Source organism: Macaca nemestrina, chromosome 6 (genome assembly GCF_043159975.1).
Source record: "Macaca nemestrina isolate mMacNem1 chromosome 6, mMacNem.hap1, whole genome shotgun sequence".
Classification (NCBI taxonomy): domain Eukaryota; kingdom Metazoa; phylum Chordata; class Mammalia; order Primates; family Cercopithecidae; genus Macaca; species Macaca nemestrina.
This window is the reverse complement of record NC_092130.1, coordinates 142,624,357-142,637,170: the sequence shown is the minus strand read 5'-3', so window position 1 is coordinate 142,637,170 and position 12,814 is coordinate 142,624,357. Positions and strand designations below refer to the sequence as shown.

Genomic DNA, 12,814 nt, shown 5'->3' with positions numbered 1-12,814 from the left:
GTGTTGGGAGGCTTTGGGGGTGTGGGGATGGAGGGTGGAGAGCCGATGGCCTACGGGCCCTCACAAGGATTGCTCTAGTTGTCCCCTCCAGGCACTCGCCCACACAAGGTTGGTTGACATTTCACTGACACTCACTGAGGACGCGCCATTCACAAACCAGCCCCTGGCCAAAGTGCCAGTGAGGATATCAAGGATAGAGAGGACTCAGCTCCGCGTCAAGGTGTCGCCTGGGCTGTGGTCTCACCTGAGGCTCGTTGGCTCTTTGCTTCTTCAAAGCCAGGGGAGACTTTCTTTAGGCAGGGCCCAGTCCCTCTCATAAGAGCTCTCCTGAATAGGTCGCCCACCCATGATCATCACCTATTAACTCCAAGTCAATTGATGAGTAGCCTAACCGTGGGAGCGACAATCCATCATTTCCACAGTTCCACGCAAGCATCGTGGGGGCCTTCGTAGAGTCCTGCCTACCACAACCCTGATCAACTCTAACTTTCAGTCTCTCCCACCTCCAGATGATACCTCCCCAAAAACCAAGTTCGTTTTCCTAAAATGCACCTTCTGTCCCATGCTATCCCAACTAAAGGTTACGCCACGGTCAGCTGCATCCCTAAACAATGAGTCAAACACTCAGGATGAGGGGGGTTCTGTTCTCAGAGAGCATAACCGTATTTTAAAATTCCTATTTATAGTTCTTGAAAATCCTGTGTTCCTGGGGTCCAGGGACCCTTTGCCATGACTAAGGACCTAGGCTGGGGTACAGCTGATGGTGTGGGTGCCCAGGGGGACTGAGGAAATTGTCAGGCAGCTGCCCTTTCCAGTGGCCACTCAGCATGACCCCAAGCAGCCCACATCTTAGAAGAGATAGCAGGGAAGCCATGGAACTCTGCGTCGGAATCTTCGGTAGCCAGTTACTCATAAAAGACCACATCAAAAAGTTGGTTTGGGTGTTTTTGTGTATAAGGCGCCAATGACTTTTAGTATGAAATTCAGATATCAAACTAATGCCAAACACTTTTGTTTGACTTTCAGAGTTATCCATTATTTAATGAAAAGTATGAATATAGGAAAATGTCCAGAATACAGAATTAAATAGTTCATCCATACATTGGGATTTCATATATCCATGAAAGAGTACCATAGGAGTGTTCTATTTATATGAAAAGATTTTCAAAATATGTGAAATAAAAATTCAAGTTCCAAAATAGAATCTACAATTCCCTTTTATATATGCACACATATACATATATATGAATAGACATGTACATATATATACACACATTCACATAGGAAAATATTTCTGAAAGGATAAAAAATAAAATGTTGAAAAGACCTAATGCTGCATAAAAAGATTGTGTGGGCCTAGCATGTTGCTCACCCTGTAATCCCAGCACTTTGGGAGGCTGAGGCAGGCAGATCATGAGGTCAGGAGTTTGAGACCAGCCTGGCCAACATGGTGAAACCCCGTCTCTACTAAAAAATACAAACAATTAGCTGGGTTTGGTGGCATGAGCATGTAGTCCCAGCTACTTGGGAGGCCAAGGCAGGAGAATCGCTTGAACTCTGGGAGTTGGAGGTTGCAGTGAGCCGAGATCGCACCACTGCACTCCAGCCTGGGTGACAGAGCAAGATTCTGTCTCGGCAAAAAAATAAAAAATAAAAAAAAATTGTGTGATTTATTTTTCTTTACCATTGATTTTCTAGTTTTTCTTCAGTGAGTATTTTTTGTTTTGTCCACTCAGGATATCACCTCTTTTGGACGGACTGGTCTTTCTCCAACTCTTGTGAAAATGTCCTTTGAATAGAACCTCTGTCCAGCCACAGGACTGAACCAGGGATGAGCACATGGCAAGCCAGGCCAGAGTCCTCATGGCGAGCTGGGGAAGATTCTCCTGATGGCAAGGCCATAAGCTTGGATGAGCCTGGACCGTGGGCCCAGATGCTTGAGGAGGTCTTGTTTGAGGGAAGCAAGTTTTGTGTATAAGGAAATATGTGTTATTTCCAGGTGGAATAGGAGACTACAGTGGTGTGGCCTGAGAAACATGCCAGGGCTTACCTGCCCACAAAGTAGATGCCTGAAATATCAGAGCCAAGACTATCTTCCAGAGAAGCAGATACGCAGTTTAGGGAAGAGGGACGGGGGCCAGAATGGATCACTTGGTCATGCAAGTTGTCCATGCAAGTTGAAGGATACAGAGAACCTGACTCACAGAAAATGAAAACAAGGTTCAAATTGGGGAGAAGAGGGCAGAGGGCAGAGGTGACAGACAATGGGTAGAAGGACTCTAACCTGTTGTCACTTCGGATAAAGGCCATTTATCTCCCATCTGCTGTTACCAAAGAGGTAAGAAGATAAGGGTAAATTTCTGTCCAGAGAGAACAAGGTAATTGCATTCAACACATACTTAAGCATCTACTACAAGGCAAGATGGCCCAAATCTGGGGCAGGAGCTGCTTTGATCTACCACAGAGAGCCTCCCATCCTTGTCCTTAACCAGGGTTCCCTTGTCTTACACACTCTAAGACTATCTCACAAGGGATCACCCTCTGTAGGATCACGCTCTGTAAAATAACATATTTCTGATACCCAGGGAAACACATTAAACCACGTTTTTCTCAAGGTGCATTTAAAGAATATTTATCAAGCACCTGAGATGTGGCAGATCCTAAACTAAGCTTCATGGATGTAAGAGCCCGAGACATTGTTCAATTCCCATTCCCAGATCAAGTGTTACGATTGCGCTTGGTGCCGTGGGGACATGCAGGCCTGGGAAGGCACAGGACTGAGGGCCTGGCGATGCTGGAGAAGGCTTCTCTGAGCCAGCAAGGCCTCAACTGGGCCCTGCAGATGGAAGAAGTTGTCTAAGTGAAGCCCCTGCATTCACTCTGGGGGGACAGATGCCATGGCTCCCGTGCAGGCCCTGAGCTGTGCAGCTCCTCTCTGTGTAACTGGGAGAGATGACCTAAGGAGCAGCCAAACAAGTGCAGAGGCATTTATACCTTTAAGGCCTTCGGTGTTCCCGTAGTTTCTCAAGAGGAGGCATGGGTAGCAAACATCCACTCTGTTGGGAACATGATGTACTCTGTCTAATCTTCCCTAGTCCTGCAAAGGTGGGCATGAAGAGCCACGTTTCAGAGATGAGGACACGGGGAGAGGCTGAATTTAACTCTCCAAAGGTTATCCTGGTACTAAGTTGTGATGCTGGGATGGGAGCCAGGCCTGTGAAACCTCCTGCAGTGCAGTGGCTGACTCGGAAAAGGTGTGAACCCGGCCTCAGCCAACACAGGAAAGGAAAGGAGCAACAATGGCAATTGAGGAAATTAGACTCCAGGTTCCATTCTGAAGGTGGCATGTTGCCTGCACTGGTAATTGGGCAATTTAGGACTACGAGGGTCCATCTGTTCTCAACACTCTGCTTCCTCAAGGCTTTCAGACTCTGGCTTGCAACAACTCCAAGGATGGTGTAGGTGAGGGGACTATGTAAGTGCCTCTAGAGGCTCAACCTCGAGCAGAGTTAAGGCAGGCTGAGGGCAGGAGGGGAAGAAAGATTTGTTTGAGCTAAAGCTTGACATTCATATCTTTCGAAGGTTTGGAGACAGAGGTTCATACACTGGGGTTGCATTCATTTTAAAGTTATTTCCACTTAAAAGTTTTTTTTTTGTTTGAGATGGAGTTTTGCTCTTGTCACCCAGACTGGAGTGCAATGGTGTGATCTAGGCTCACTGCAACCTGCACCTCCCAGGTTTAAGCAATTTTCCTGCCTCAGCCTCCCTCAGCCTCCCGAGTGGCTGGGATTACAGGCGTGCGCCACCACCTCTGGCTAATTTTTTGTATTTTTAGTAGAGACGGGGATTCACCATGTTGGCCAGGCTGGTCTCAAACTCCTGACCTCATGATCCACCTGCCTCAGCCTCCCAAAGTGCTGGTATTATAGGCGTGAGCCACTGCATCTGGCCATCACTGAACAGTTTTTATCAAGATCATCCTCAAAAGCTTTTCTTATCGCTAATCTGAAACTCATCACCCAGGGATAAAATCATCTCCAATTTAAGCACAAATCAGTTCAAGGCATCTCTTGTTACTTCAACTTCCCTGGGACCAGCACAATGAATATTTTCAATTCAGTTTTATTGTTGATCACTCCAGGAGAAAGCCAGTAAGATCAAATTTATAAGCCACTCCAAACAAGCTATTATAGTTCGTTTTGAAGAACTTGTTTGTAAGCCAACATTTTAGTTGACATTGAATACCTTTAATATTTTTTTCATACATCTCTATCTTTTCCCCCAATAATTTCATCATTCGTCTCTGATCCTTTTTAAAAGTTCCTGGGTCTGAGGGTGTTATACATTTTGACTCAAGAACTTACCATCTGGGAAACAAGTTATGCACTGAGAATCCCCAAAGGACAGGCCATATGTATGTACTTCCTTGAACTTAAATACTAACATATTTTTCACAATTAAGTTGGTCTGGAGTTTCTTGTGGTTAAATCCAGGCCCATTCATGTTTCAATCTGGCTAAGTCTAGGCTATACATATGACTAAGGACTTAATTTCTCCATTTTTATCTATTTAAGGTCACTTTGGCTGGGCGCGGTGGCTCACGCCTGTAATCCCAGCACTTTGGGAGGCTGAGGCGGGCGGATCACGAGGTCAGGAGATCGAGACCATCCTGGCTAACACGGTGAAACCCCATCTCTACTAAAAAATACAAAAAATTAGTGGGGCGCGGTGGCGGGCACCTGTAGTCCCAGCTGCTCGGGACAGGAGCATGGCGTGAACCCGGGAGGCGGAGCTTGCAGTGAGCCAAGATCACGCCACTGCACTCCAGTCTGGACCACAGACTCCGTCTCAAAAAAAAAAAAAAAAAAAAAAGAAAAGATCACTTTATACTTTAAAATTACTGGTTTTGCTAAATCTGACTGTATTTCCTAATAGGTTGAAATAAAATTTTGATACATTCTCAGAATCTTCAGGAATGTTTAAGCTATTTTCAGAGGGCATAAACTAAAAACCATTACTTTAAAGACCAGTATTTATTATTTATTTGCCAATGTTGGATTCCCACTATTTGATTATTTTTATGCTAACTTCTCAGGTAAACAATAATGATTTAATGGACAGATGGATGTCACACCAATGGCACAGCAATGTATTCAAATGTTACAAATACATCCATAGTGCTATGTGATTGCTTTACAACCACAGTATTTCTTACGGGATAGAACAAAAAAATACAACAACGAAGCAGGCACCACTTCTCCCAAGTGTGTAACATGGGGAAAAACCCAATAATGCCCAAGTCTGTCAGTGTAAGATGTAAGAAAATATATTTATTTTTTCCATGACAATACTATGATAAAATTGTTAAATACATGCATGTTTTAAAAACAGACATAAGTAACATCTTTAGAGTTAACAGCCAAGCATACTAGTTTTACATTTATGGTGTTTTAGTAATAGATTACTTATTTTCTATGTTTTTGCTATAATCATGTTTTCCAAAAGATACAGTAACTAAATTCTGAAATTATACAATGATATAAAGTGTCCAAATTTCCCATTCTAACAGCAATTTAATATCCAAATTTTCACAAGGCAGGAAATACTTCAGTTATCATCTAAGTGGAGTTGTTTTATTCCATATTACTCTCAGAATTCTGTGAATCAGACTGAATCACACACACATACTTCGTCTACAGTTTTCTTCCTGTATATGTGTATTTAAATGTTTCCGTATACAATTAAACATGATTTTAGGTACAGCACATCACAACTGATCATTCACCTTAAAAAAAAAAAGCATCTGTAGTGGTAACATTTCAAGAAATGAAAAAGGGAACAGTTTGGGATCCGCAGTTTCTCCCTATCTTCTTTCAGCGACATTTACAAGCACTTGACCAAACAAAAATTAGTAAACAGTTACTAGTATTTATAAAAAACTTAAAATATTTAACATATAATACTCACTTTAAAAAAACATTCATTCTACAATCTTATAAAAGACAGAAACTTATATCTGTTCACAGTATGTGTATTTTGTAAACAGTAATTCACTATAATGCAATTTTGAAAGTAAAAACAGGTAATTTCCTAGTGTTATAAGGACCTTGACTTATGGCCAGCTAATGAAAGAGAAGAAAACTTAACATTCTTACTGGGAAAGTTAAGTATTTTGAAATGATTTATTTTACCTTTCAACATATCTTTAAGGTGGTACTATTTTAAATCTAGGATGTCTATCTATCTAGGCCAATCTTTGCAAGCAATTCTGAATTAAAATGTATTTAAGAAAAAACCATGCTCTTTTTTGAGAAAATAACAGGATAAAACAAATGCCAGGAAGGGCATCAATCACATAATACCTACACCTCTGCATCAATGAAAGGCTTCTTTTTCGTGTTGTCTCCTGCTACTCACAATGTTATTTATATTTTTCCTAAATATTATGTTGGAAGGAAAAATTAAATGGAAGGAACCACTAGTTTATGATATATTAGAAAAAATGGGAAAAAGTATTTGGAATCAAACTGGGAGAAGAATGTTTAACAAAAATTGTATGAAAACCATTATTTAGTGTTCTTTTCTATGATCAATTGCAAAAACACTAATGTTAAACCTAACAGTTAACTTTTCCATGTTACAAATGAAAATTGTATTACCACCTAGAGATATTTTGATCTTTTATAATACACTACTGGAATGTTTAGGAAAATAGTTCAGAAGTTGAAAGTTACCCATTTAAAATGGAATAATTCTAAACGAAAGTACACTTTAAATGTGTAAGGAAATTCAACAACTTAAGTGAGCCATTCAATCTGGTGTGCAAAGTATTTTAGTCTTATGTGCAACACACAGGATCTATGTTGTTAGCTTTTTTTTTTTTTTTAAAAGTTCTGATTGGTTACTGTAAAGGCAATCTTAGAAGACACCTGTAAATATAATATAAATCAATTTTCTTATCAAGTAGACATTTTCTCCACTCACATCTCTTAGTTTTTGGGGTATTCAGTCCCAGCAACCAAAAAAAATAATGTAAATTATTAATATTTTGTTTCTGGTTAATGTTCAATCAGTTTTTCTTTTATAAGAGCTTTTGATTTATTGTTCTATGGTTCTTTATCTAGGCACTTATACATAAAAACATTCAGAGTTTCCCCTTAACACACTACTTTTAATTCTCATGAAAATGTTGCACAGTTAGAATTTGTCTTGCATAGATAAATTCTGTTTATAACATGGACTCTGATAATCCAAATATTAATATTCCTAATATAGGGAAAAATAAGCACCATTCATGGCTAAAAATAATAGAATCCTGTCATAACCCAATATCGTAAGGATCTGGATATATTCTAGACCAAATCACACTCCCTGAAACATTACCATGTACAATAAAGCCTGACATATCAGTCAACTAATTGAATGCTATCCTTAATCCTTTACATTGGCACTAAAAATAGTTCATCTGTAATAAGCATGAATGTGACCATGTAATAATTAACAGCATAACTGAAAAGGAATAAAAAATCTAACCACCATAGCAAAATAAGGGGTTTAAGTGTTATTAATGGCCCTGGTACATAATCCATAAAGATATAAATGAACCAAACTCAAGCCAAGTTAATTTCCAATGATATTCTAAGGCTAAGTCTAAAAGATGAACGTTCTGTAACTTTGGCCATAAATCATTTTCTTCTATGAAAATTTTCTTGTAGAATAAATAAGATGGGCATGACAGCATGAAACTTCATTTCAGCAGGAAATAAAGACTTAAAATAGATACTTTCAAGAAAAAGTTTATCAAGAGAATGAGTTCTGAATTAGTTAACCTCACACACGGACACACTGTTGGGCAGAACACACGCTGGCTGGTACAAACATGCCCCAGTTGCATACCCATCAAATAAGAAGGAAGTATGAACACTTAAAATTATGGAGAAATAAATATCTAGTGATAACAGGCATGAGCCCTTCCTCAGTTTTCATTCAAACCATGCAGTCACTTCCAAAGTAGATTTGAATCTTTGAGTCAATAGTCTCAGATCTACACAACCTAGATTTTGATGTGTATCGCCCTTCGGGAAAATTCTGTTGAATCTGTGACACTCTGGGATAGGACTCCGTCAAGAAAATTAGTTACTGAGCTTTCACAATGTGTCTAGTTTTTGTAGCTAATAATCCCCCATTTTACTCTGAGATGCCCAATTTTACACTTTCAAAATACGAAAAAAGGCATTTCATAAAATGCACACAAATTTTAACACAATTCAAAATAGAGAATAGCAAAAATAACCTTAGAACAAACAAACAAAAAATTTTTTATCAGATTATATACCTGAGCGATAGAAAACTTTGAGATAATGTTTTCAAAATATTGACAGGTTAATGAACATTTTACTTTCAAAATACCATAAAATTGATTTTAAATTCCCTTTGGAAGAAAACATTCCCTGGTCTCCTTCATTAAATTACAAATAATTACCCAAATACAAAAAGGACTTGTAATGCTTGTTAAATATGGACGGCATGAAGACAATTAAGAAACTACAGGACTTATTTCCAACAAGAATACAATGTGCATGAAGTTTTGAAAATGTGACTTTTTACCACAGTTTCTGAGAGTGTAATAGTACTAAATGTTCTAAATGTAATCTTTCAGATCCATGAGCCGTGAAAGTAATGCTGGTTTGGAAAATGAGGTTGATACTTCCTCTCTTAAACTTCTCAATGAATGGCTGCTTCTGTTTCTAGGCTGCAGGAACAAAGCACCTCTATCACATAAGCACATAAACACACAACTCAACTATCCAGACACTCAGGGCCACAGTCTCAAATCCAGGGCTGCATAAATTCAACAAGCTGATGACCTAGATTGCACACATGTGCTAATCTATGCACTATATGATTCACGAGTTCATCTAATGTTAAAAGTCTAGCTAAGTCTTTAACAATGTAATATTAAATATTACTTATTTAAAATGGTCACTCATAAATGAGCCCCATAATGACCTCCATTCCTTGGAAGGGAAGCTTGAGTTGAAACTGGCTTGTAAGTGAATTGACTCATAAGAGAGGTAAAAATATGTCTTACATGAATTACTATCCCACAGATATGATGGAACATAATGCTAGTTTGACATTCAGATTTTTCTAACCAATGACTGGGCTTTCACTGAAGAGGAAAAGAGGGATTTCTCAATTATTTTCCTAGTCAGTAAGGGCTGGAGAGAACACATCTAGCTCTGCCTCTAACTAGTCCTTAATTGTCGCTTCCAAGGGAGAAGCCACAAATCTAACTGGACAGAGCACAATCAGTATGAGAACACCTTGTAAATGCAGGCATGCAACCAGCATTGACAAAGAGTGCACATTTACCAGTGTCTCAGACAACTGGACATGCGACTAATCTCTCCTTCCCACTTCCCTCTCCTCTTCCCGTGTTGTTGCTCTCCCTACACACACAGGTGGAGTGGGAGGAGAGGTAATATCCTGGGATCTGCACAAGGGTCTAGCTGTCTTCAATTCAATGAGGAAAAAGAAGGAAAACCGCTTTGGCCTCAGACACAAACCACACTCTTTTAAGCATACAGCAACTTATAAGGAGCTTGCCCAGACTTAATAGTGTTACTCTGCTTCTCATTAAGCTAGTGATCCTTGTGTATGAAACTCCAGAAGTAGGGGAAAGGTGAGTGATATTCTGCACTTTTTTCATACAGAAAAAACAGTGAAGTCTTGCAGAGAACGAAAGGACTTAAGAGCCCCAGTGATATTCATCATTAGCCAAACAAATGAGTCGTTATATAGGTTAGAAAGGGCCCTGGATCCAGATGGTCACAGTTGAAATGCATATATATTGACAGACAAAGATCAAACAATCTCTTCTGGCCTTTTCTGGTTATCTCAGGTTAGTGTCGTTTAGAGCAATAAACGTTTACTGTAGCCAACGCCTATCCTTGTCCTGGAGAGATAAAGTATGGGATTGATATATTTCAACAGGGAACAAGGCAGGAGTTGAGGGCAAGCAGACTATGGTAACAGCAAAATTTGGCAGGGAGAGAAGGCAGCCCTAAATCTCATGTCTGGGGTGGAAGCTAAGGGAAGGAGCCAAAGAGGATACAAAGGAAGACAAGAGAACACTATTTAGGGATGGCTCTGATTGGATATATTTTTCATTACTGAACATTTCTATGAACTATTATATAGTTTTAATATACTATGTATGTACAAAATGAATTGCATTTCACTCTAAATTTCCACAGATCATAAAGCTCAGAAATTTAGCTGAATCCTAGCAGTTAAAATCAGGATTCATACACAGAGAACGTAAATAGATTTTGTCCCTTGTCACTCTGGCTTTTTTCCACAACATGGTTTTTAAAAATATACAATATGAGCTTCAAAAAAATTAACTGATCCATTATTTGTAAATACATTACAGAACCTCAGATGACAAAAACCAAAAAACCAAACAAAAAAGGCATATCTTATTTGGACACTTAAAATTTTCAAGTACTTTTGCCTTAACTATGAAAAGGTAAAATACACAGGCAACCTGAGGGCAAGGAAAATACAACATACACTTTTTAGTTTTTCCTTCTGCTTTTCCAAGAACCACAATCACTCCAGACATCGCTTATGAGAAAGAAGGGTGGGCAGAGGATGCTGTGCTGAAGGCACCCAACTACGCACAGCTCACCAAGCAATTGCTACACCTGCAACACAGGCATGCCCGTGGATTCAGATCGGTTTATGACAGTTACTAAGAAATAGCCCTTGGGTAACTGTTCCTGTAAGAAGCATTCTCTCTTTAGTTTTATATTTAAAAATGTGAGTACTGGATCAGATAATCTGGCATGATGAAAAGACTCATGAGCAGGAGGACATCCACTAGGAGGTGTCAAAGATACCACTGCCTGGGTAGCCAGGCTCAATGGCATGGTCTCCTCAGGAGGAACGAAACCCAATCAGAATACAGACAGCTAATGCTGCTAGATATTGCTTAGTAGTCATCTCACATAGTAAATCACTGGAATTATATGCTTATGAATAATATTGAATTTGTTCATATAAAGCTGTCACTATCACAAAATAAAATGATTTAAAAGAAACATGGGTCTATAGTCTTAGAAATGTAAATCTTAAATATCAGGGCAACCAACTGAAATAATGGAAGCAAGCATAAAAGCTAAAAAATAATGAAAAGGCTTGCAAAACCTATCACAGCAAGAAAACATGATTATGATTTGGGCTGGTCAGTGTCACACTTGTTTTCAAAGTTTGTACCCCTGAGACAACTGTTTGATAACCATTATACAGTAGGCACAGAAATCAGCATATTTTATCAAACAAAACACTAAATCACTGTCGCTACATCAAAAATTATATTAATTTTTGTGAATGCTGTGGATAGAGGAGAATAATCTTAGAAGTTTTTAAATCTGTGCTTGGTTTTCATCTAGAAAGGAGTAAACGTCAGGCAAATAAACATCACCTGTTACTTGGACATTTTCTCCCTGGCCTGCAAATCCACTTGCAATTCCACCAAGTATACATATGAGAAAACCACAAACAACAGAACAGAAAACAGTTGCGGCGGGATTTGTTTTACATGTACGTACAAGTAGGTATTAGCCTTGAAATGCTTCCTGAAGGTAGAGTACATGAGAATTCTTTGGCTTGATCACAAAGAGCTCCAAATCTTGAATTTTGTGGATTGAGGATTCTGAGTCACTATACTTTGGCTTTTAGACTACATTAAAAGCACATGAACACTTTTAGTGTAACTTAACATGTAGTGAAGTTCACCTCCTAACAATACTTCACAGGATCCCTCCAAGAATGCCCAGTGCTGATGTAGCAACACTAGCAATAAGAGCTTATTGAGATGGCCGACTGAAGTGACACGCTGACACTGTTAATCGTTTGGTTTGTTCTGAAAAAAGTTTGTAAAGGACCACCCTCCTCCATTAGATTTAGGAGAGTCTTCATCTTTAGGAGGAATCAAAAATTGTCGGGAATTAATGGAGCATGGACTTCCAAATGAGACAATCTCACTGTTGCTGTCTATGGATCTAGGAGAGTCTGGAGACACTAAATTCCATGTATTTACATTGGCCTGAGGTCTGTAACCCGCAGTTTTCTCTAAGTCCTCTTCTGCAGCTATATCTTCCACAGTAGAATTAACGGGGAGGTGCATCTGTGGTTTATAGCCTGCCCCTCCTACAGGGTCATTTTCTTGTTCTTCTTCTGGTTTTGCTTGAGGCTGATACATCGACTGAACATCAATGTAAATGACCTGTGCAGTCCCTCCAGCTTCATCTGCTGCTGGGTTTGGTATTTCTTCCTCAATGATGGGTGGACAATAGGACACAACCACATGGTTTTCAGGCTCTGCATCAGAGCGATCTTCAGGACGCTCAGCTACTGGCGAAATTATTTCTGTATCTTCTATTTTAGGAAACGCTGATCGAGTTTCCAGAACCTCAACATTATTTGGGGTACAAGGATTCATTTCCAATGTCTTAAGACCACTGCTTCCCTAGAAATAAATTTAAAAATGGTGATTAAAAATAGCACTAAATGCTACTGCAATGCTCCTCCTACAAACAGGGGCACCTTTTCCCCCAAATCTGCTTGTAAACAGGTGCCTCTACTACTCTGCATTTCACACTACAGCACAGCCACTTTTTTCTTCCATATCAGTTTTTCCTTGTTATTAATATTTGTGGGAGAAAAAAGAGCACGGTATAATTTAAAATTAATAATTTTAGAAACTGGGATGTTTCAAAGTATACTATCTTCCCAACACTTTTTA

The 12,814-nt window shown here is 39.3% G+C and overlaps 1 protein-coding gene across 7 annotated transcripts in view; it reads right to left on the bottom strand.

Moving 5' to 3' along the window:
• Positions 1-5,310: 5,310 nt before the first annotated feature.
• The window catches only part of LOC105473100 (LIF receptor subunit alpha), a 113,809-nt gene continuing 106,305 nt past the window's right edge, over positions 5,311-12,814 (bottom strand). For all 7 annotated transcript variants that reach the window (XM_011726731.3, XM_011726733.2, XM_071098993.1 and 4 more), the window contains exon 20: positions 5,311-12,538. In XM_011726731.3, the coding sequence (XP_011725033.2) occupies positions 11,915-12,538 (624 nt within the window). In that variant the 3' untranslated portion in view covers positions 5,311-11,914. The remainder of the gene's footprint in view (positions 12,539-12,814) is intronic.